Source organism: Diadema antillarum, unplaced genomic scaffold, assembly GCF_040938485.1.
Source record: "Diadema antillarum isolate AM-2024a unplaced genomic scaffold, OU_Dant_1.0 seq00001727_RagTag, whole genome shotgun sequence".
Lineage (NCBI taxonomy): Eukaryota > Metazoa > Echinodermata > Echinoidea > Diadematoida > Diadematidae > Diadema > Diadema antillarum.
The window spans coordinates 179,685-201,566 of NW_027272414.1; the positions used below are offsets into that span (position 1 = coordinate 179,685).

Sequence of the window (21,882 nt, forward strand, 5' to 3'; positions counted from 1 at the left end):
CGAGCATTCTTTGCTTTTATTGACATTATCTATTAGGACCTACTGTGTGTATGTGTTTGTTTGTTTGTTTGTTTGTTTGTTTGTTTGTTTGTTTGTTTCGTATTGCGTGTTTATTTGCTTATTTGTTAATTGTTTTGTGGGTGTAGGGATCGGCCTGCTTAACAGCTATCTCATAGGCTACCTGATTATAGGAGGAGACAGTTTCAAACTATACGTACAACATACTCATATTACACTTTTGCACATATTTCTGGACGGGACCGACTTTCGTTTCATATTCTTTATAATGGGTGAAATTTCATTTAATTTCTTAGATAATCAAGCAAAATACACCCAACTTCATGTTAGCTTTCAAAATGCTCTGAAAGCGATGTCCGGGCATCGAACCCCCATCATCAAAAAAGGTACACAATATCAATGCACCTGTGGAATTCTTATGTATCATCGATATAGAAAATTGACAGCTGTTTGAATACCGGTACAATAATAATATTGCACTATATACCCAGTGCGTGTGAGGAGTTTCACGAAGAATTCAATTCGATATAGAGATTTAAGACCTACTCATCAGGGGCGGCGGAGCGTTTTCAAAAGTGGAAAAACATAACCTTATACCGCGCTCACATTTAGATCTCTATCTATTGATATTTCTCTTTAGTGCCACTTACGTACTTCCGGGTTAAAACAAAGTGGGGGGGGGGGGGCAAAGTGATGACACCCTTTAGGCCTATGAAGGGCCTATTTGTAAAGTGCACAAAAATGTCGGGGGCGTGCCCCCCCCCCCCCCCCCCCCGCGGCCCCCACGGTTCCGCCGCATAGGCTCATATTGTTGTTGACACCTCTTATCTTGTTGTTGACACATTATGTATTTCTTTGTATGGTGCACAAAAAAATGGGGGAGGGGGGCTCGGCCCCCCCCCCCCCCCCCCGGCCCCCACGGTTCCGCCGACCATGCTCATATTGTTGTGTGTGTCTTCAATGTTGTTCTAGCTATTATCACTCCCTCATGAAAATGCAAATTTATTTGCCAACTTTTTTTTTTCATTGTAGCCGTTGAAAATACTTTGTAGTAATCAAAATAGGTGACACAGCATTTCTTCTGTTGATATTAACAGCAATATGAAGTAGATGATGCCAAAGGCTGATCAAGGAAACCAGTGACATACCGAGATTTTGAGTCGATCGTAATTGTAAGATGGACTTGGCTTCTTTTTTGTGAAACACCCCAGTTGGAACTCTCCTCGCCTAATAACTTGCTTGCTATGCTTTGCGCACACCCAAAACATACACATGCATGGGAATACGACCAGCTGTAAGCTACCTGTGACTCAACGCATTCGTAAGCTGATATTCGTCGGGCTACTTCTTCGAAAATGGCTGCTGATGAGTTACCAACGGAATATGATGACATCGTGGTCGGAACAGGTGAGATATTTCCTGGGCGAACATACGTGAAAAGGGTGAACAAGGATAGCCGAATTCTGTTTTAAATAACCAGGTTGTTGCTTCAGTCCCATATATTCACATCTATGTCAGCATCCTGTGCAATGGCTAGTAAATTCAATAATTCTAATAAATCAAATGTATTACTTTTTAGACAGTCTATAGTCCTGTACATTGTCATTGGATTTCTATGTATAAAAGCAAATTTTTGTTCACTTGTCTTGATTCATGTACCCTCAACATCACTTGCATGGCCAAAGCAAATGAATAATTTTACCTAAATAAATTTTACCGAATAAATTTATGTGTAATTTTTAAATTTTATAATTTAACAAAAACCGTTAAATTTATTTCTACTATACCGGTACTATAGATCTACTAGTACTAGCTAGATTCTATTATAGATTATTTCTATTTAATTTATTCAGTTTAGCTGTTACTTAGAAGCCTTTAAGAAGGCTGCCTAAATACAGATTCTACTTGGAAACACCCACAAAATAACCTTCCAAACCAAGTCCGTAAGATTTTACCAGTGACATCAAATGTGACATCACTCATCAGACTCGGAGACTCCAAATGTGAAACAAGTCTCCTGCCCTGCACATACACGACCATAATGTTGGTACTTACAGGTACAATTCTGAGTATACCAATGGACCAAAACAGAAACAGAAGCAGACATCTTCTGTCAATCACTGGAATTGCGAGAGTACAGTATTATTATGTGATTAAAGGGAAGATAAACCCCAAGAGCAATGTGGATTGAGTGAAAGCAGCAACATTAGTAGAACACATCAGTGAAAGTTTGCAGAAAATCGGACAATCGATGCAGAAGTTATGAATTTTTAAAGTTTTGGTGTTGGAACCGCTGGATGAGGAGACTACTAGAGGTTATGACGTATGAGTGGACAAGAATACCAAGAAAATATAAAGAAAATACTATAAAAAATCCATTTTTCATGAAAATTACAAATTCCATCAACTTGATATTGACATATGTTAAGGGTAGCAATTATTCCCCCTGCTTTCTGAAAGCAGTTGGTCCATTGCTCTTTCATAATTCTAGAAAAGTGAATTTTTGTCGAATTTCCTTTATATTTTCTTTGTATTGTTGTCCACTCATACGTCATATCCTCTAGTAGTCTCCTCATCCAGCGGTTCCAACACCAAAACTTTAAAAATTCATAACTTTTGCATCGACTGTCCGATTTTCCTCAAAATTTCACTGATGTGTTCTGCTGATGTTGCTGCTTTCACTCAATCCACATTGCTCTTTGGGTTTACCTTCCCTTTAAAAAGAGACAGGTGGATATTGCATTATTGGACCACACCTTCCCCCTATACCGGTACTGTAATTTGCATGTTTTCCTGCAATGTCATTTGTTAATCATATTAGTAGCAGTATGTGTAACACATAAAGATGCACAGGTAATATGGAATAAGATTCTCTTAATTTCTAAGTCTACACTTATGAGTATTAAAGAAGAGGAAGTACGAGTATTGATTCTTTACTTTTTGCTATGGCATGGTATTGTCATTGACAATGCACTGGGCTTGGCCAATGTTTCAACAATTCATAAACACACACACACATACACACATACACAAACAAACAAACAAACAAACAAACAAACAAACATTTAGATTCTTAAGATTAGAATTCTTAAATTAACATAATTTTCATTTTTTTTTTTTTTTCAAAACAGTAATTGAACACAATGGGGTATTTCTATTTGGTATCCCAGGGTACCAAAAACCACATCTAAGAGCATAATCTTGACATGTCTGAAATAAGCAACCATAGAAGATTGGAGACACAGTCACAGATGTTCATGCATGTATTGAAAATATGTCTATTCCAGGAGTCCAGGAGAGTATCTTAGCTGCAGCGTTGGCTAGAGTTGGACGTCAGGTGCTGCATCTTGACAGGTATCCCTTTAGTTCACCTCATTTGGGTCCATCCTTTCCTTCTTAGCTGAGTTTTGTTGTTGTTTGTTTTGTTTTGTTTTGTGTTTACATTACTAGTGTACTATTTGTGAACCTTAACTTTTTGCTTTTCGTAAATTCCTATTCTTCTTCTTGAGTCACTTTAACTCCACCCATCGAGTATTCCACGTAGGTTCTGGCTTGGTTGTTGAGGGCATTCTGGTCATTTTGGTTACTCTGTTTAGGCAGGAGGGGTGAGGCCAGAAGGTGTCTCATAATCTGTTCCTGTCTGCAATCACATTCATAAATGTGAATTGCTTGTAAATTCATGATTTATCATAGTGCTTAAAATGCCAACGGTTAAAGAATCTTACACCGCTGTCCCGTAGAGTAACATGTTCATCCAAAAATCCAATGTTCATCCAATTCATCCTCTACATTCCAGGATGATAGAAAGTATTGGAATGACTGGACAGAAGTCGTGTTTAAGAAGGTGAATGAGTAGTGTTCAAAGCTGAAAACTTACATGCTCTTTCTTTTTCTTTTCTTTTCCATTTCATCATTTTTTACCATGTTTAGTCTGCAGGGTTTGGCTGCACTGGATATTAAAAACCAACCAAACAAAATGAGAGTAATAGAAATATTCCAGTTTTTGATACATTTCATTCTGTATCAATATGTTTTTTTTTGTGTGTTTGTTTTTTTTTTCCAGAAATGATTACTACAGTGGAGAATGGGCATCCTTTCACTTGAAGAGTATGCTAGACTGGATCGACAAAACCAAGGTTAGCATCAGCTGCAAAACATTCCCAAAATAAGATAAATAACAAACAAACAAACTTAGAAGCAAGCAAGAGTCAAAGCGAACAATTCATCTGCATGTTTGATGAAGAAAAGTGATAAGTATTACACATTTATCTCTTTACATACATGTATATGTATGTAGTTCAGGTATATATAGGCAGTGGAATGTGTAATCTTGCAAGTTTGTTTGCATTTATTCTGCTTTAAGTCATAACAAAATAAAAGTACATTCCTGTAAAGAATTAAACAGAACATAACTTGATTACAAGGAGCAAAACAAAAGTACAATCTCATGTAATACTTTTAATATGCATAATTATCATAAGATATAATATGGTTTTATAAATCATAAAAGGCAGTACATTTGATCAACAAGGAAGCAGAAGACCCAGCATAAGCATGGCTTGATTTGGCTGATGGTCTCATGGGGATTTTAGCTAAGGTTTACCTCTTATCAAAAGATAGATTTTTTGCAATAGTTGTGATCACCAAAGCACAATCTTCCACAAATTTTTTGTAAAAATCAGCTGAAATGTCACAGGCAGGCAATGAAAAAGATCAAAACATAATAACATGAGAACATTTTGGCCCAAAATGCCTCTCTGTGTAATGCTATATGGCTAATTTTTATTAGCTCTCTATAGCCTAATAACATGTGGCATTGTTGTATGGTGGGAAAGGAAATTTCTCTTTGCAGATTTAGGTGGAAAGTGAGTGCAGCACTGCACTCTTATATGCACGTAGTCATCTAAACAGATATTTTAACTGCAGAAAAGTGATCTGAGCGCACAATATGCAATTTTCCTGTTAACCTCCAGGAAACAGGTCTGTCTTTATTGCAACTGATTAATTTATGTAAATAAACACCGATTATTCGGTGTTGTAGCAGTGAGCTATAGCCATGATAAAAAAAACCATTGTCATACATACTTGGGATGTATTTGAACCAACAGTCTCTTGATTTATAGACAGACGCTGTATCCACTAGACTGCCTAGCCTCTGCCAACCGCCAGTACTGGTTCTTATCCTTTATACCAGTGGATACTGCATATTTATTCAGGAAAAATTAAGGTGCTTCTTGTATCTATACAATATGATAAAGTGCCATATTTGGGTAGCAACAGGATGAAAGATATCCAAGATGCGGTGATGTACTGTAAACGTCAATATTTTCGCGCGATTAATTTTTCGCGCTGAGCGGCTCGAAAACGTATTCGCGGGTTCTTAAATTCGCGCTCCGCAGCAGGTTACTTTACTGTAGTACACATTCACTGCTTTCATCCAAAGCCTCTGCTACATAGCTTGCTATGCCAGCGTACGACAAGCGACGTAGCGAGCGGCTCGACTGCGAGTACAAGCACTCAAATACGTAGTACAGCTGTGACTGTAGTACCGTAGTCACGGGGGAATGTAGCATCGGTGCGCGCGGTGCACACTGCATGCTACAGTACACAGCAATCTATCGTCTCTTCGCACAGTACTAGTAGCGTAAACATGCCTGTACATTGTACTACGTAGCAGTATCATCGATGAAGCGCACACAATTCATCCCGTTCAAAATGTGCATAGAAAATTGTGAAGATATATTCGCGCGTTTTTGAATTCGCGCTAGCCGAACGTAGCGCGAAATCCGCGAAAATTAATGTACCGCGAAAATTTCCACGTTTACAGTATTTGACCATACATATCACTACTGCTACTATTATTATTATTATTATTTTATCATCATTATTATTGTTATTATTATGATGATGACGATGATGATAATGATGATGATGATGATGGTGATTATTATTTACTATCATCATCATCATCATTGTCATCAGTCTCATTTATGTGTCTTTCTTTTAACACACAGTCCTCTGAAGAAGCCTCAGCAGGGGATGGTGCTGCCACAAATGCCACCTCTCCTGACAGCTCAACAGCCACTCTTCAGGAAGGAGAGAGATTGGTAGGCATGCAGCCATACCACGGGACCATCAGCAATCTGGTTATCACCAAACATGTCAAGTATGATCTCCTGGGTTTTTTTTTCCCTTTAAATGCAGATTTTATTTCTTGTAAGTTTTAAATCATATTTTGTTTTACCAAAAAAGATAGAAGCAGAGCATTTTATGAAAACAGTGCAAAGAATCCTGCCATTTGATCATTCTGTATACAAATAGGGTATGAACATTCTGCTCCTCTGTTCCTGCCCGTGTGTGTGTGTATGTTTGTGCGTGCATGCAGGATTGTGTAATTGGATTTTTGTTCTTGTTCAATGTCATTATATCATATTTCTGTGAGGTTTCAATGGAACAGTTTTAAAACTTGTGGCGTTTCCCTCTCGTATGGGCTTTGTTGAACAATTTTGTCAGTCTAAATATGTCCCTGATCATCTAGTACGAATTTTGCAATTATGGTTCAGTCTCCTGATATTTTCCCTCTTTCTATCAATTCTGTCAGAGAAAAGCCTGATGAGGTGATACCACTGCCAGAATCTCCTCCAGCTGCATCAAATGAGACTGTTGACACATCTCAAGCTGCACAAGTCCATGATCCCACTGTATCTGGAACGCAACAAACTGATCACCATTCTGCTGAAGAGGAAGTGAGTGCCACAGAACAGGCTGCAAATGTATCGTGTGAGAATTCCCCACAAGGAGAAGAGGCAGAGGATGCTTCGGGTAGGATAGAGACTGAAACCACTTCTCCAGAGGCAAGCAGTGCTCGTGGAGATGGTAGTGAAGCGACACCAGATGATAACCAGTCAACCAGTGATCAACAAAGCCATGACCCAGCATCTGTAGAAAGGAGAACTGGGGATGAATCTGAAGTAGATGCAGAAACTGAGGCAGCTACTGAGGCAGCTGCAAGCACTGACCAGGGGCAGGCACGGGCAAGTGAAAATACTCCAGAGGGATCTGGACAGCAACCTGAGCAAGTGGTCAGTCCACCTGTTGAGGTGGGAAGGAAGGAGTGGACATGGGAGGGCATCAGCAAAGAGTGGAGAAAATTCAACATTGACTTGTCACCGAAGGTAATTCCACACATGCTCGATTGAACAGAATTTTGCATTTTTGTGTTAGTTCTGCATGAAATCGGTCTCTTGATCTTGAAAGGAAAGAACCATGTGCACACATTCACACACATAAACACACTGGCATTATTTTTATTCCAGCTTTTCATCTTAGATTTCTCTCTGGAGAGCAGGATGTAACACATTCAAGATTAAACAACATTGTTTTCCTTCTTAAAACAAGTTGCCATGAACAGGCAAACATTCATTAAAGGTATTATTTACCATTGGGAGCAGTGATTTTAAGAATGTTTGAGTTATCACATTAGATGCATTTATGTAGGTCAGCTGTATCACAAAACATCCTACCAAATAAACATTTTGCAATAAAGTGTACAATATAAGGAGATATCACTATTGTTCTCAATAAACCATAACTCAAACTGTAGATGCTTTATTCTGAACAGTTTTATCATAACTATTGTTCACATTTTATATATTTAACAATAGGGCCTACTTGACATTGATTGTACTGACTAACATTTTTACATTGGTTGTTTCTAACCCTAATTCACATTTAAGAACTATTTTGAAGCACCAAAGCTGGGTTTTTGTTTCATCCGCAAATGGTAAATAATGTCTTTAAGGGTTTTGCACCTTTTTAACTGTTTGATTGTTGTCATCTCGAGAAAATGTCTCAAAAGGTCGGTCTCACAATATTGTCGTGATATAGTCGTCATGTCTGCGCATTGATTTTTTTTCTCCCTTCAATTTTCATTTCTCAGTTGATGTTTTGTCGCGGGTCAATGGTGGAGTTGCTGGTGTCATCTCGGATCAGCCGCTATGCAGAGTTTAAAGCAGTCACTCGCATCCTGACACACATTAATGGTAAACTGGAGCAGGTAAGTTCCATTGGGGCAGGATGTGGGATGGGGATTACCCAGCGCCTTCTGTAGAATATCTAAAGATGCTATTTGAAACATTGATTTACTTCTGGTAACAGATCTTGTTATCTTTACCAAACCACTAAGTTATGATTGTTATCAATACAGCTGGAAGTATTTCAAGAGCATTCATGTAATTTTCATAAATTTTATTGCTTGTGACATTGGTGTATGCCACCATATTTGCTTAGTTTTCTTCATAGAATTCACATCCTTCCATGTTATTAAGCTTAAAGGGTGTGTACAGTTGTGGTTGAGGTGAAGATTTAGCTTTTAACGTTTTGCAAGATATTCAGAAACCACTCTATGAGATGTCACAGAGCATGCAATTCTAAGGGGTATCAAAAGTTTATTTGATGAAAATTGGTTTTGAAATGGCTGAGATATCCAAAAACAAGGTGAAACAAAAAGATCCTAATAAAAGGCGTGGCCTGTGGCATTTTATTATTATCACTTTTTTAGATATCTCAACCATTTGAAAACCAATTTTCATCAAATAAACATTGAATCCTTCTTAAAATTACATGCTCTTTCATATTTCATAAGAGGTTTCTCATCTCACTTGGGAATGTTCAAAACATGAATCCCCACCTCAACCAGTACTGTACAGTCCCTTTAATGTGTAAATAGTGTAGTCATGATATATATTTAGCATTCCCAGTTGTTAATCAGGACTGTTTGAAGGCAAAACATGTACACATTGAACAATTCTCATTTTGTGAACAGTAGCACTGGCATCAATGAAAAAATCCTGTATTCAACATTGAATTGCAAAGAATACATATGGACTGCATCTGCATCTAGTTTGATGCTGAAAGAAACCCCTGTAAAATGTTGCTTTCTGCTATGATGGCAGGTTCCGTGCTCTCGTGCCGACGTCTTCAGCAGCCGCTACGTGTCGGTCTTGGAGAAGAGGATGCTGATGAGGGTGATCGAGTTCTGCCTCGATCACGAGAACAGACAGGATGAATACAGAGGTGGGTGCCATCGGTCCGAGGCCAGTTGACTCTGACCCTGTGTGGATTGATTTTTGAATGCCAGTCGAACAGCTACTGTATATGCCATATACAGTAAACCTCGGATAAGTCGACGTCGAGTGAGTCGAAAATCACTTAACTCGAAGCAAAATAAAAAGTCCCGATTTTTCCCTATGTATTTTCTCTTAGAAATATTTGGATAAGCCGAAGTACGAGAGTCGAATTTCGGCTGTGTCGAAGTAAAACATTCAGTCCCTTTTGTACAAAATACACGTAGTTTACATCACTTGAGCCGAAGAAGATTTTTGTCTGGCATTCTCGAGGAGAACAAAAAAAATCGGCATGTCGCAGAACCCCGTCCCTGACCTGCTGCAGGTAAGCATGCACACTCACCGTACCGCTGCGCACGCATGTCGAATACATACACATGTATACATGTATACACACAGCACATCGATCCATACTATCCACACACACAGCACATCCATACTTTATCCATGTCAAGCCAGAACTCCTTGGTCAACCAATAATTGCTGCTTTAAATTTTAGTGACAGGCCAAGTGGGCGGAGCTAGTTTGTGCGTGCCTGGCTGGCTATATAGTTTTGTTCAATGGAGGTGGGATGGGCCTGGGAGAGTGTTTGTCTCAGGGTAGGTTGACAGAGATGGCTACCTATGTTGCGCCATAGACATAGCACATGCACATTGTCGCATTAGCGCAGACATTCTCAGAACTACGTTAAACTACGGTACTAGCATTGTCTGATTGATACAAATTCCACGTTCAATTTAGAACAAAATAAGAACATTATCTTCAAGAACATATAAATTTGAATGCAAACACACACACACACGCACACACACACACATGCATGCAAATGTACTATAATACATGTACATAACTGTGAGTCGAAAAAAAAATCGACTCTCGCGAGAGTCGAAGTTCACTTAAGTCGACGCATTTTTGTCAGTCCCGAGAGCTTCGACTCATGCGAGGTTTACTGTACTTAACGAGCCTAATCTTGAATGAATTGAAACTTCCTGACAATATGGTGAGTGGTTAAATTTGTGATCCTGAGAGTACAGTAATGAAGGGAGACATGTATGCATGCACATTGCATTCATGGCAAGGTCAGAGATGATAATTTTGCTGGTTGTTAAATTTGTGAAAAGCGCCTGCTTCGCGAATTTCGCAAAATCAAAAACCTCATGAAATACATGGCTTATACAATATATTTGTACTTTACGATTGATAGTGTATCCAGCTATTGCCAACTTTTTAAGAGAGAGAAAGAGAGAGAGGAAAAAGAACCTTGTTACATCAGGATGGTGTTTAAAGCCTGTATGAAATGAGAAATGAAAGTATCAACTCTGCTACCGTCAGAGCAGGCTTTTAGTGTTTTAGCTCCAGAGCTCACAAAACTATTTTGCATACCTTTGCCTTCCTTTGCTCCCCATAGACTTCATCGACAAGCCCTTTGTAGATTTCCTCAAGTCAAGAAAACTGACAACTACTCTTCAGCACTTTGTCATCCATTCCATCGCCATGGTGACAGCAGAGACACCCACTCAGGAGGTGAGTGTCATTGGCTGGATACTGTAGTGTGCATTTTGTAGTTGCAGTGTTCTCTCTAGTTGCATGAACATGTTGCAAAACAGAAAGAAAAAAAAAATTGAAAGACATGGACAATCAAATATTAGTGCCAAGTGATGGAACACCTTTATTTCACATTTCCCCATGACTTGAAACAAAGGCTTAATTTCAAATTGTAAGAAGGAGATGATTGTAAGTGTATTGTATGCATTGTGCTTGTTGAATATTTTTGTTTGAAATGGAAATGAATAATTGAACTTTCTGGTTTGAAATACACTGTCTATGATCGAGGCATATGATAGCAGTCTCTAGAATGGCCCATTATTGTGAGTCTTGTTCGTAGATATTGATGAATCAATTAGCTGTCATTTTGAAAGAAAAAAATTAGATTCAATAGTGTCAAAATAGTTCAGCTGAGGATATCCATGAAAAGAATTGTACTGAAATGCAGACTTCAGCATTTACAATGACAACTTATTGTGAGGTTAAAAAAACCCCAAACAATCAAGATGGATATATTGTGAATATATTGTGAGAGCAAGCGGTTTTCACATAGTGTTGCAATATCAATTCTGCTGTTAATTCTAGGTGTGTGTTAACGGGGCTTTATTCTGCATTTCATATTTCCCTCTAGGCTCTCAAAGCTATGCAGTACTTTCTGCGGTCTCTGGGTCGCTATGGCAACACCGCCTTCCTCTGGACAATGTACGGCAGTGGAGAACTACCTCAGTGCTTCTGCAGGTACATTTTGTAATATATGGGACTCTGGCAGAACATTTTCAGTGCTGCAGAACAATGTGGTCAAGGGTGGCATACCAATCATATTCAAATCTCTCATGTTTGACTTATTGCTGGTAGCTTTGATACAAGAAATTAACAGACAAAAGTTTTATACTGGACAAACTTCAAAGTATTTTTGTACATACTACATGTATGTATCATAAAAATGTAAAAAAAAAAGAAGGAAACTTTGGTCGGAGCACTAAAAGTCACTTGAATATCTGCACAACAAAGTATCTCACATATACGTTGGTTCGTCTTTCTTTTTCTTCATTTGTTTATGTGGAACATTGGATAAAGTGGATTCCATGTATAACATTTATAATGCACATTTTGTGCTGCCATCGATAGTTTTGAAAAAGCAAAATGCACCTCTTGTAAGAAGTGTTTTCATGTTTGTGTAAATATATGTAATGATAAATTGATAATACAGGGACTGTGAAAGGATTTGTTTTTAGTTGGTGCCACAACCTGTGCCTTTCATATATTTCCTTAAAATGACATACAATAATTTGATTTTTAGTGAATGTACAGTACCTGTCAACATATGCCAAAAAGAAAAATAGTCATAGATTGTCAATTTGTGACATATTTGTCAAAATTCTGTGTGTGTTTTCTCCCCTACAGAATGTGTGCAGTGTTTGGAGGCATCTATGTACTGCGAACTGGAGTAAGAGGCATGATTACTGATGCAGAAAATAAGTAAGTTGTCAAGTGGTTTAAGTCTACGTAAAACAGGGACTTTTAATTTTGGCTACACTCTGTGCTCAGTCTTTCAAACTCAGATGGTATGCAAGTTCAATTACATGTGGCATAACAGACAAACTGACATTAAGATTTTTCTTTTGTTTCTGTTTTTGTTTTTGCTCATTCCTAACTCTCCCATTGAAGACATAGGGCGTCATTGCTAGTCAGTCAGTCAGTATTGTGGAAGTATGCCATCTGTGTATTAGCCTGTGTGATCATTGCATTTGCCACATTCAGTAGATACACTTGAAATGCAGATGATACAGGCAATGGACTAACCAACATTTATAATCAGAAAAATAGCGTAAAAGATTTCGTACATGAGTGGGTCACGACATTTTCTGCCAAGTCTTTAACCTCCCTCGTGGCATACATAAGGCATCACTCTCAGTGTGTATATTAGTCAGTGGTCATTGCATCGGTCAGTATAAAAACATTCTCTGTTCTGTCCCCTAGTGTCAAAGGCATCGTGGATACAGAAGGCAGAAGACTCACATGTCGGTAAGTCAACATTATTTTCTTTTTAAGATATTTGTTTTCTATCCCGCCCCCACCCCCCCCCCCCCCCCTACAATCTGAAAACATTATTGCAAAACAAGGATCAAATCAGAGGATTGTGTAGCTAACCCTTTCATTCAATTCAATCTACAGTCATTCATTCCATGCATAAGATATAATGTGTGATATTACATCTATGCATTCATTTGTCATTTATTGCTCATTATATTCAAATCATTCCTAGCCTGATTCAAGAATAGCAATTGTTTATTCACTCACAACAAGAACTGTAAGGCTCAAAGGTGGCAGGCATTTGCACCAGAAATTACAAATCGTGGATGTCTTGTAGTTGTACATGCAATATAAGATTGAAGTTTTTGAATCAACCATTAGCTTGAAGTCGAGTGATATGCTACTCTTTTAAGTAGGTTTTGTATATTGCTGTTATCTTGAAAGCTGTTTCCTTAACAGAAGTGAAATTCTGAGTTATGTAGTAGATGTAAAACACATTTGTATAGTGTCCAAATTTTTCAGTGTAGTTACGCTGTAAGTGCTTTGTATATTTGTAGAAGGAATACCTTACAAAGACTTACCTTATCAAGATGACTCCAAAACATGCACTTCAAAAACATATCACATGCATGTTTGCAAAACGTGAGAGGTCTGTATATGTGTGTGTGTATGTGTGTGTGTGTGTGTGTGTGTGTGTGTGTGTGTGTGTGTGTGTGTTAGAGAGAGAGAGAGAAGCTGCTGTAGATGGTATACTGTAATATTGGCAGTGTTTACATGTTGTCAGTTTGGCATTCCTCTATGTCCTATGTTTGCTTGTAAATGATTTCAGGAACCTTATAATGGAATACAGCTACACTCCAAGACAAGCTTCAGCAATCACACCAAGGTATGCCATCCTTTGAGTATCGTGTATAATACTAGTACTTCACCACCTAATCTGAGTAATGTATAGATGAAAAATCAAGTGATTATCACATTGTCAATATCAATGTAAATGGATTTTTTTCCAGCCTTTCCTGTATTTCACTTTGATTTTAAAACAAGCCATCAGTGCTAAGTTACTGGTCACACAAGTTCTCACAGTGCAATGTCTCATTGACCACATGTCCACTTTTGACACCAACTTTGCTCGTGAAGGATGTAGTTACCTTATAGTATGATATAAGCACCCTCACTTATTCTGTCTTTCTGTGTAGTAACGTTTCAAGAGGGATTTTGATCACGGACAAATCGGTGAAGCCAGCGGATTCAGAACAGGTGAGTGATATCCCCTCCCCCCTCCCGGCACACACCATTTAAAAATCAACAACAGCAACATATGGTTTTGGTGGTCAATAGGTCTTGAACGGTAATACTATTGTGGCAATCAGAAATATGATTTTAAGTCAGAATGTATTATCATTCCAGAGGTACGTAAATTTCCCTTCACATAAGAAAGTAATTATTATTCAATTCATTTTGTCCAATTGATTGGAGCTTGAGCAGAGTGATGGCACCATCAACACCATCACACACCCCATCCCCAGCCCCTCATGCACGTACACCTGCAGCTTTTGTTTGAAGAAAATGAATACCGGTAGATCAAAAATTAAATGTTTTTTCCATGGTTATGTGTACTTTCAAGCTTTGCTCTTTGTGTCAACCCCCTGAAACCCCATTGAACACTTCATTAGTTATTTTAAGTCTGTAGTATAGCATAATAACTTGTATCACAAAATCGAAATGTACTGTTAATTTCATCATATTTTGTGCTTGTATTTTCTTTGCAAAAGTTTATGTAGGATTTGCAGACACCGATGAATGGCTGAAATGAAATATGATCTAGACACAGCAAATTGTCTCTGCCATCAGACCTGTTCATTGAGAATATTATCTTTCCAGTGTATTGGTCTCCAAAGGGTTTATATAGTATAGATTGCTACATCAGGCTTACAGTTCGTTCCTTCTTGAGGCAACTTTTAAAGGTAAAGGCAAAATAATAACAATCTTCTATCATTGTTAGCCCATATCCACACTTTCTTGTCCATTTGCACATTTCTAGATCACATTGCTCACCATTCCACCACTAGAGGGCAGTGGAACACCTGTTCAAGTCATTGAAGTTGGTTATGCCGCGTGTGCAGCTCCCCGTGAACTCTGTAAGTTGCAAAAAGATTACTTCTACTTGACTAGCATCCACAAATTATAGATATCATTTTGGAAAATGATCAATCAAGATATGATATCTCACAGACCATGTATTATAGGCATGATTTTTGTATACTGAGGAATATCGTGAAAAATGAAAGGTCTTCTCTTTGCATGAGTACATGTACATGTATCACTCTTTATTAAATAATAGCTCTAGATTGTGACAATTTCAAGGTGACCATGGCAAATTTTAAAGCAATGTATAGGCCTACATTCTAAAACACTTTTTCCAAGGAAGCAGTTTTGTTATTTTACTTTCCATATTTTTCACTCTTGTCAAGAAAATAAAAAAAGCTGACTCTATGTCATGATGCAAAAAAAAAAAGAAAAAAAAAATCTGCAAAAGCCTACAATGCCAATACACAAAGTTAACCTGATGTGTATCTCAGTTAAATGTCAAAATTTAAATTATTTAACCCTTTATGTCCCCCTTGTACTTGACAGTACTTTTTTGTCAGCATTAAGCCCCCGTTCCACTATGCCGTTCTCGCTACGATTTGACAATTTTCTCAGGTCGGGAAGGATCGGGTAAAACCTGAGCCGATCTGGAGACAGTACGATGCTACAACACTCTAAGTACGCTGCAGTTACGACTACAAAGTGCTTGTTACGCTCTTACTACGATGATCGGGAATGAGACATTACGATCTCTGCCGCTGCCGGTACGCTTTAGAACGATGTAGCTACGCTGTCAGTGCGATGTTGCTGATGTTATCCGATCGATGCACGCTGTATCTACGCTCTGAACGATCTATATGATCTTATCACGCTGTTACCCCGTTCAGAGAGCTGAAAAGTGCCCGATGTGCCCCGATGTACCCCGATTCGACTGTCGGTCTGCAGTCAGTCAACTTATTAGCATGCAGAACCGAAGAAATATACTGTGGACCTCGAAGAGGCTCCTCAACTCACGGTTCTTTCGCAGCAATGCATTGTATAAACTAAGACGTGCTGATTTTTTCCAAGGCTTTTTCTTGATGTCCTTGCTTTTATAGTTCGTCTTCCTCCAGTTGTAGATGATTTCATATTCTTCAAAATTCTGCTATGTCCTCTTCCTCCTCTTTCAGCATCACATGCAGTCTCTCTTTCTTCGCCTTTTGGGTAGCTGCTTCGCTGCTTTCTTCTCTTCTTTTTCTTCATATCTTCTTCTTCTTCTTCTTCTTCGAAAATTACAGCTAAAATTACTTCCCGTTCTTGTGCCGATGTTACTACGCTCAGAAAGACCTTGTTACGCTCATCCCGCTGCGTTTACGCCGTCACTACGCTATCCCCGCTGCGTTTACGCTGTCACTACACTCTCCCCACTTGCCGTACGATTAAAAATATGCCAATTTTGATCGGGGAGATCGGGAAGAAATTTTGAACCGGTTCAAAATTTCTTCCCGATCTGAAAAAATGCCCGCTCCAACCCCGACCTCCACACGCTGCTGCTACGATGCTTCCGATCCCCGTACGCTTTTGCCGCTCTCTCCCGATCTGCTAGATCGGGACAGATCGGGGTCCAAATCTTGATAGTGGAACGGGGGCTTTAAGTAATCCATTCAGACATGACCAAGTGTAGATTACCAAGCACGCTCAGGTGATTAATGTGCCTCGGTCCAATAAGAAAGCCCTGATGATGCAATATGGATTAGGGGATTAGCTAATCTCTATTTGTTGACAATTCGTTTCAAACATTTGTGTCAATCGCCGAAGAAAGCACTCCAGTGTGAATGCCGATCTGTGAGCAAAGCACAAGAGTTAAATCAATGTTTGTTTGTTTTTTGCCATTCAATTTCAGTCCTCGTCCACCTGACCAGCAGATCCTCTGATCCAGGAGTTTTGGCCAGCGATAGTTTAAAACCAGTTGTAGACAGGTTCTTCCAGACAGCATCAAATGGTAAAAAAAAAAATGCAAGGCATAACTGGCATAATTTTTCAATACTTAAGTTCATTATTTATGATTGACACAAGCACCAGTGCTACACTCTAGATGGACCATTATAAGGAACAGAGCTTACCAATGCTTTTCAAGTAAATGTACCTTGTATGTCATTTTAAAGGTAATGGCAAAAAGTGATCCTGTTGACATCATCGTAGGATTTTAGGTATTGCTTTAATCACTTTTCAGAAATGTAAAATTGTTAAGTTGACTCTTTACGCATTCAGCCAAGAAATATGCATGCATATAGCAGTACTATGTGATATTCCCCACGTTCTGTGCTTTTTCAAACAATTATGATATGGTTTTTTTTTGTTGGGGGGGGGGTGTGGGCAAGTCACTAGGCAAAACTGCTTGGAGGTAATGCAAGCCATAATATCAAACCCATAATCGGCTCTCAAGCAGTCAGAATATGCATCACTTTCTATTGATAATACCTTTGTCTTTCTGTGAATACATGAAGTAAACACACACACTGAGTAAGAGAGGCACTATTAATGAACATTGTACTAGCTACGTCAGGTGGTATATCCATCTCAACTAGTGCAACAAGTCACCGGATATTCTATTTTAGAAACTTACAGTTATTTTTTTTTTAAATCATTCATCCACTTTCATCTCAAAAGTAAAATTGTAAGCACTTTTGTAAAGTCTTTTATCAGTGTATATTTTCTCACCGGTAGTGGGAACAAAGTTCCCACATTGACTAAATCAATTCTATTTGCTTGTCTTGGTATCAACAACATACTGTAAATGTGCAAAGTATGCAAAGATGTGTTGCAGGTGTGTGAAGAGGCAGAAGAAAGACCTCATTTAACAAGCCAGCAACTGATAAACGAGCTGCATTTTCCTCACATTGAGACTGTGTCTGTGTGATGTTTGATGAGGATTTGTTGATTGATTTGTTTAATATCTCCCCCCCCCCACAATCTTCTTGTTATAATGATCTGCATCACCGAGAGATGTGTTATATGTTAGAAGTATGGCATCATATTAGATGTATGGTACTATCTTCCCTGCAGGAGAGGGTTTGTCTTCCAAGGATGGGGATGAGGAGGACGGAGATGAAAGACCGCGCATCCTTTGGTCTCTCTTCTTCACCCAGCAAGACATCACAGAGATACCCGATGAAGCCCTGCGTGAGGGGTTGCCTGGCAATGCTTACGTCACCGCCGGGGCGGGAGCCTCTCTAGGCTTTGAGCATGCTGTTAAACAGGTGAATTCTCCAAGATATGTTGTAATGATCCAAGTGGGTTAAGGCTTCCAACATACTGTAAAATGAGGAATGTTCGCATGCATTTTGATTTCACAAATTTTGCGAGAGCCAAGATTCGAGAGATTAAAATGCGTGTGAAAGTTCTTGTCTACACTTTATGCATTGAATGTTAGAGGCAACTCGCGAAAATTTCATGGCGGGAAAAATCCATCGGCTCAAATTCACGAAAATTTCATGCCGCGAAAATATCATGTTTTACAGTACACATTCTCTAAAACTTCTCCAATATCAGAACAAACAATCAATGAACAAACTTAACAAAACAAAAAAAAAGGAAAAAAAACAGCAAAAAACGATATTGAAGTTTTCTTTATCTTTTTATGGAAAAGAATGTATGTTTGATAAAGAAGATACATTCATGACAATGATATCCTAATGTCTCGCCCAAGTAAAGGTAGGATGCAGTAAACCAGGTGTGGTGCAAGGCATTGAGGTCATATCCAAGTTGCTTTGATCTTGAATTTCTCTCTTCCTGTATGTAGCATCATCATCACAGCTGTATTTTCTCCTTTTTTTCTTCTTCTCCTGTTTCCATGGCGACAGGCCCGGAGAATCTTTGATCTCATCTGTCCAGGGGAGGAGTTCCTACCGGCTGCACCAGAGCCTGATGACCTCGTCTTTGAAGATCCAGGCCAAGACAATCCTGGACATTCACAGGTAAGCAAACCAGGACTGTTATCATCGAGAAGAGAATGGAAAAATATCTGTCATATGGAAATGTAATGCCCTTACAGTAATTACGATTAAATTGTTATTATCTAATATTAATTTTGTTTTTGATGACGATGATGATGATGATGATGATGATGATGGCGATAATTTATCCTCATTCTCATTGTCATTTATGAAATTGTTTTCAAGTATTTTTCTTAGTGGTGGTAGCAGTCATATAGCAGCAGCAGCAGCAGCAGCAGCATTGCTATCAATATTGCTAGATCATTGAATTAATGGAACAGTACAACGTACATTCCTAGGAAATGGGGACATTTGCTAAGGCTGGTGATATTCAAACTTAAGGGAATAATCCCATTGCCTTGATGAAGTAAGGTAGCTGAAATTGCATGACCAATCTTTTTTTTTTTTTTACCTGATGAGTTGCAGATTCACATTAGCCGTGGAATTTTTTCATTGACACTACATGAATTGAGTGAGTGGTGAATGAATCATCTGTGATCAAATTGTATAATGTGTATTTCTGAAGCCATTATCCTTGTCAAGCATCTGCTCATAATAATGGTCTCCTGCATTTCTATTACACTTAGATTAGCTTAATTTGTCTCTTGAACAGCAGGTACATGATACGATGTTATATTTTATGCGTAAAATGACACCTGCTCATCTCTGTTATGTATTATCAAGAAAAACAGTGCTCTTCAAAAGTCAATCATTTACCTATTTCTATGTATTTCCCTTGTCAAATTTACTCAGTAACTCTGTTCAATTGATATTATGTTATATTCTTGTGTGAAAGAGTCATGCTGAAATAAAAGAAATGAAATGAAATCAATCAAATCAATCAATCAGTTCAATTTCTTCAAGATTCTGTCGTCCACATAGGCTTCATACTAGACCCAGTAGGTTTCAATAGACAATTGGTTAATTAGTGCAATCTTCCTTGATCAGGCTGGATTTCAGCAAGGCGAGGAGGAAACGGAAAAGAAGGAGGCCCAGGAATCTGCTGACCAAGCCAAAGAAGAAGATGTTCAGGAGGTGTCAGGGACCAATCAGGTCGCACCACAGCCTGAACCAGCCAATGACACGGAAGGAGGGTTTCAAAGTGAGCAGGCATGCACCAATCAAAGCGCAGAGATTGCCAAGGACAGCAGTAAGTCGGTCAACACTGCAGATTCAACAGACTGAAGCCGAAAATGAAATTGAGAAGAGAATGAGAGAAGTTTTCTCATGATACACTGTATGTAGGGGCCAGTGCTATATTGTACTTATGCATCTGTAAGAAATTATGTAATTCATAGAAATGACACACAAAAATAGTTGAACCTTTTCTTTATAGTGAAGTTTGTCATTTTCATATGCTTTTACCAATTATTGAAGCTTATCAGACATGTAAATGCTAATGGCAGGACAACTCTGGAAGAAAGAAAAGTAGTAAGAATCAGATTTAGCTGAAACAGCACCAAGATAGTAGCCTCGGAATGGCAGTGATTTGAGTGGCATTATATGTAAGAAAAAACTCACTTTCCCCAGCAGTCTCTTTTAGTTTCTTGCCATATACTAAATATATTTGTTATATTATGTTCATGTACCTGATTGTTTCATGACAGTTTCAGAGTCATACTCCAAGACAATTTAGTAAAGTGGTCTTTTGAAGCTCTACATGCAAAATGGTGAACAGATAATGATTTGTGTATCAAGTGACTGTGTATGAGACTATTTCATTTTTGTTATCAAGCATCACATGATTATGAAGGTTTGACAATTCCCATTTCATTTTGGATTGAAATTTAGACTGCATGCATAATATATCTTTCATGCTCAGTGAAGAATTTACATGTTTTAATTTTCCCAAGTGTGGATGTGAAATAGTGTAAACTTACAAAATTTTTGTACATTTACATTGTATTAGACAAATTCTAATCAACAAGATAATCGCACAGTGTTATCATTGTGCTAGTATCACATCATGTGAAACATGTACAAAATTAGATGTGACAAGATATTCCATGTGTACTACTGCCGGTATTTATGTTCCTATTGCAGGGCTCGACACTAACAGTGGCTCGGGGCCACCAAAAGTGAAAGTCGGGCCACCAAATTTTTAAAAAGGGCAAATTTGGTGGCCCGCCTCGGCCCACCAAAATTTTTTGAAAAGTATATCAATAAATTTGTAACTTTTTGCGACGGAAATGCATAAATGCGTGCAGTGAGTGTGCGAGTCATTAAAAAAAAAAAGGACTTTTAATTTTTTTTTTTTTTCGGGCCACCAAATTTCTCTCGGGGCACCAAATATTTGAAATTGATGATTTTGGTGGCCCCACCGGGCCACCAAAAAAAAAGTTAGTGTGGAGCCCTGCCTTTTCGGATAGCTCTTATTACAAGACACGTCACTTCAAGATTTAAGGAATCAAGGGAACTCTGATTTAAACTCATGAATGTTGTTTGATATGTAGGGCATTGGTAACAGGAAGAGCAATCAAGCTGCTCTTACAACAGCACAACATACATTAACAAACTTCTCATACCACCATGTCATTAAAGCTTCATACTGTCCCCTTGTGTTCTTTGAACCCCTTTTTCCTCTTTTGCACACCATACAGTCAGGTTCTACATTTGCTTGACTGCAGGAATCCCATTAACATTCCGAGACATGCAACTCATACATGGGAATCTTAAAGGAGGCCATACATTACGGCTCATTACACAATAAATCAGTGAATATGTGGCTCATAATATAAAGAAGCATGCATGACTCACATTCTTAGAGAGTCCTTCATAGTCCATGCGACAGGTTTCTGTATCATAACAAGCATCCAATAGAACTCTCCTCACCGTGAAAACAGGTGTTAGGATTACAGTTAGCCTCTCAAATGTGGCTGGGGCTTTGCATAACCCAAACGGCATCACATTGAATTGGAACAAGCCACGATGTATAGCAAAGGCTGTCTTTGGTTTGTCTGCGTGGTCCATCTCGATCTACCAATATCCGTTGGTAAGGTCCAGGGTGGAAAAGATTGTGGCCCCACGTAGCATCTCAAGGGTGTCGTCAATCCTTGGCAGTGGGTAGGAATCCTTGACTATGATTTTGTGTAGTTTCC

The 21,882-nt window shown here is 38.6% G+C and overlaps 1 protein-coding gene across 1 annotated transcript; it reads left to right on the forward strand.

Moving 5' to 3' along the window:
- Positions 1-1,290: 1,290 nt before the first annotated feature.
- LOC139711900 (rab proteins geranylgeranyltransferase component A 2-like) lies at positions 1,291-20,303 on the forward strand. The gene is made up of 18 exons (XM_071623746.1): positions 1,291-1,425; positions 3,306-3,372; positions 4,082-4,154; positions 6,033-6,184; positions 6,620-7,193; positions 7,958-8,074; positions 8,973-9,093; positions 10,552-10,667; positions 11,320-11,426; positions 12,093-12,167; positions 12,669-12,713; positions 13,552-13,608; positions 13,919-13,979; positions 14,764-14,860; positions 16,693-16,791; positions 17,856-18,049; positions 18,653-18,766; positions 19,733-20,303. The coding sequence occupies exons 1-18, from the start codon at positions 1,374-1,376 to the stop codon at positions 19,967-19,969; spliced, it is 2,358 nt and encodes a 785-aa protein (XP_071479847.1). The 5' UTR covers positions 1,291-1,373; the 3' UTR covers positions 19,970-20,303.
- The last annotated feature ends 1,579 nt before the right edge of the window (positions 20,304-21,882 follow it).